At 37.3% G+C, this 2139-nt stretch overlaps 1 protein-coding gene across 1 annotated transcript; it reads right to left on the reverse strand.

The window, feature by feature from the left end:
• Positions 1–938: 938 nt before the first annotated feature.
• LOC127093534 (phosphatidylinositol/phosphatidylcholine transfer protein SFH8) lies at positions 939–1710 on the reverse strand. Its single transcript, XM_051032481.1, has 3 exons — positions 1564–1710; positions 1329–1442; positions 939–1094 (listed from the first exon to the last, which is right to left on the reverse strand). Exons 1-3 carry the CDS (start codon positions 1660–1662, stop codon positions 954–956), a joined length of 354 nt encoding a protein of 117 aa, XP_050888438.1. The 5' UTR covers positions 1663–1710; the 3' UTR covers positions 939–953.
• Between the last annotated feature and the right edge of the window lie 429 nt (positions 1711–2139).

A 2139-nucleotide genomic window follows, 5' to 3' on the forward strand; every position in this document is an offset into this window, starting at 1 on the left:
AAACTAAGCCATTTTATGACTCTTGGGAAAGATTCAAACTTTTGTTACACAGATGCCTGAATCACAATATGAATAATATGGACACTACAACAAACAAGACCTTAGACAGCGCTTTTTTTAGCCTTAGACAGCGCTTTAAAGCGCTGTCTAAACCTCCGCTGCTAAAGGTTTAGACAGCGCTTTTTTAAATCTTAAAAGCGCTGTCTAAGACCCCCCCCCCCCTTTAGACAGCGCTTTGGCCAAAAGCGCTTTATAAGACCCTCTTATTTTAAATTTTTTAGGTATACCTTAGACAGTGCTTTTGAAAAGCGCTGTCTAAGCCCCACCCCCTTAGACAGCGCTTTGGCCAAAAGCGCTTTCTAAGACCCTCCTATTTTAATTTTTTTAGGTATACCTTAGACAGCGCTTTTCAAAAAGCGTTGTCTAAGCCCCCCCCCCTTAGACAGCGCTTTTGCCTAAAGCGCTTTCTAATCCCCCCCTTAGACAGCGCTTTTTACAAAAGCGCTGTCTAAGGTATACCATCAAGAAAAAGGCAGTCAGTGCTACCCAAATCCGAGCTTTAACCCCTTCAGGAGTATTCTGAATGTCAGGAAGAGGACGTGTTCCTGTATTGAAAATCATTGTTAATCTTTGCTGGACAAAATCATATTAAATACTAACTCACATCAAGAAACTAAGCAATGCCTACAATCCCCAACTCTCCAAAAATCTAGAACTCTTGGAATATAAGTCGACGAATGGTTTAGATCTTAAACAGACACTATCATCAAAAGTCTTTTTGAAATTTAAGTGCAATATAAATAATCTTTACAACCATGAACGCTAAACCTAAGTTATAGTGGCATAGTCCAGAAACAGTCATCATAGACCTATTTGTGCAATTGGGTGAAAGTTTAGTGAATAAGAAAAATAAGAAGATAGATCAAAAGGGTGCATCAATAAATGCCAAGAAGTCACCAACCTTTAAAGGTATAAGTCCTCTGTAGAGATACCTGCCTCTTCCATTCAGCATCAACAGGTTTGTCTAACATTGGAACGTATTCATCATACCTGGACAAGTTATTAGCAAAGCTTGTCTTTCCTACCACCTTAGCCTGACAAAAACACAAAGTGAATGAGAATCTTAATGTTATACTTTGATTACATCATCGTCGTCTCACAATATCTTTAAATATTGTGGACTGCAACAAACAACAACAACAGCCAAAGCCTTTTTCCACAATATGGAGTCAGCTACGTAGATCAAACAACACCACAATATCCTGTCAAATTAGTTATTCTTATATATCTGAAGCAAATAGAAATTTGTATAACAGATCAAGACTCACTTCCTCACGAACAGGGGTCAACCTAAGGTTCGAATAGCTCTTCCTTGCTTTTGGAGAAGCTATATCTTCAGCTTCTGACCCTGATTCAGCAGTAGATGTATCGCTTCCTTTTACCTGTAGGTGGGAGTAGCATAAGTGAGAGTGATATATGACAAATAGACCATTGAGAAAAATGTGTGAAGCACCAAATTGGCTCCACTTGATCAAGGTAACAATCGGCCATGCAAAGAGTTACCATTGGGTATCGAGGCTTTGCATATGCAATAACCTTCCCATCGCTGTTGAGAACCTTTACTACTTGCCTTGCCCGGCGTGGTTCACCATTGAGAACCATCTACAAAATTTTGCAAACACAATCAACTGTCAGCATATTACAAGTCAGACTGGTATATAGTATAACATCCGCATCTTTATTGTCCATGAGGATCCGAAGAACGTACTCCGTCACGGTATCCGGTCTACTTAAGATTAAACCTAAGTTGACGGTCGCGGGTGCTAAGACTCCGAATGACACGTCCAAACCATTGGGGCGCATCAATTTGTCATACAAAAACCTAATATAAAAACATCATTAACAATCAAAATAACATCTTCACAATCAAAATAACATCTTCATTGTATATATCTTAATGTCAATTATCATTTATAATCAAAATAACATCTTTAAAATGACCATCATCTATTAAAAAAATTTAAAAATTTAATCTCTTCATCTTCAATGGATTGAAAATCTTCATCAATATCATCATTCATAATCTGCAAAATAAAAGTAATATAATTGAAATAATATTATTATTTGAAGACTATAAAA

The sequence above is a fragment of the Lathyrus oleraceus genome, chromosome 6 (assembly GCF_024323335.1).
Source record: "Lathyrus oleraceus cultivar Zhongwan6 chromosome 6, CAAS_Psat_ZW6_1.0, whole genome shotgun sequence".
Classification (NCBI taxonomy): Eukaryota; Viridiplantae; Streptophyta; class Magnoliopsida; order Fabales; family Fabaceae; genus Lathyrus; species Lathyrus oleraceus.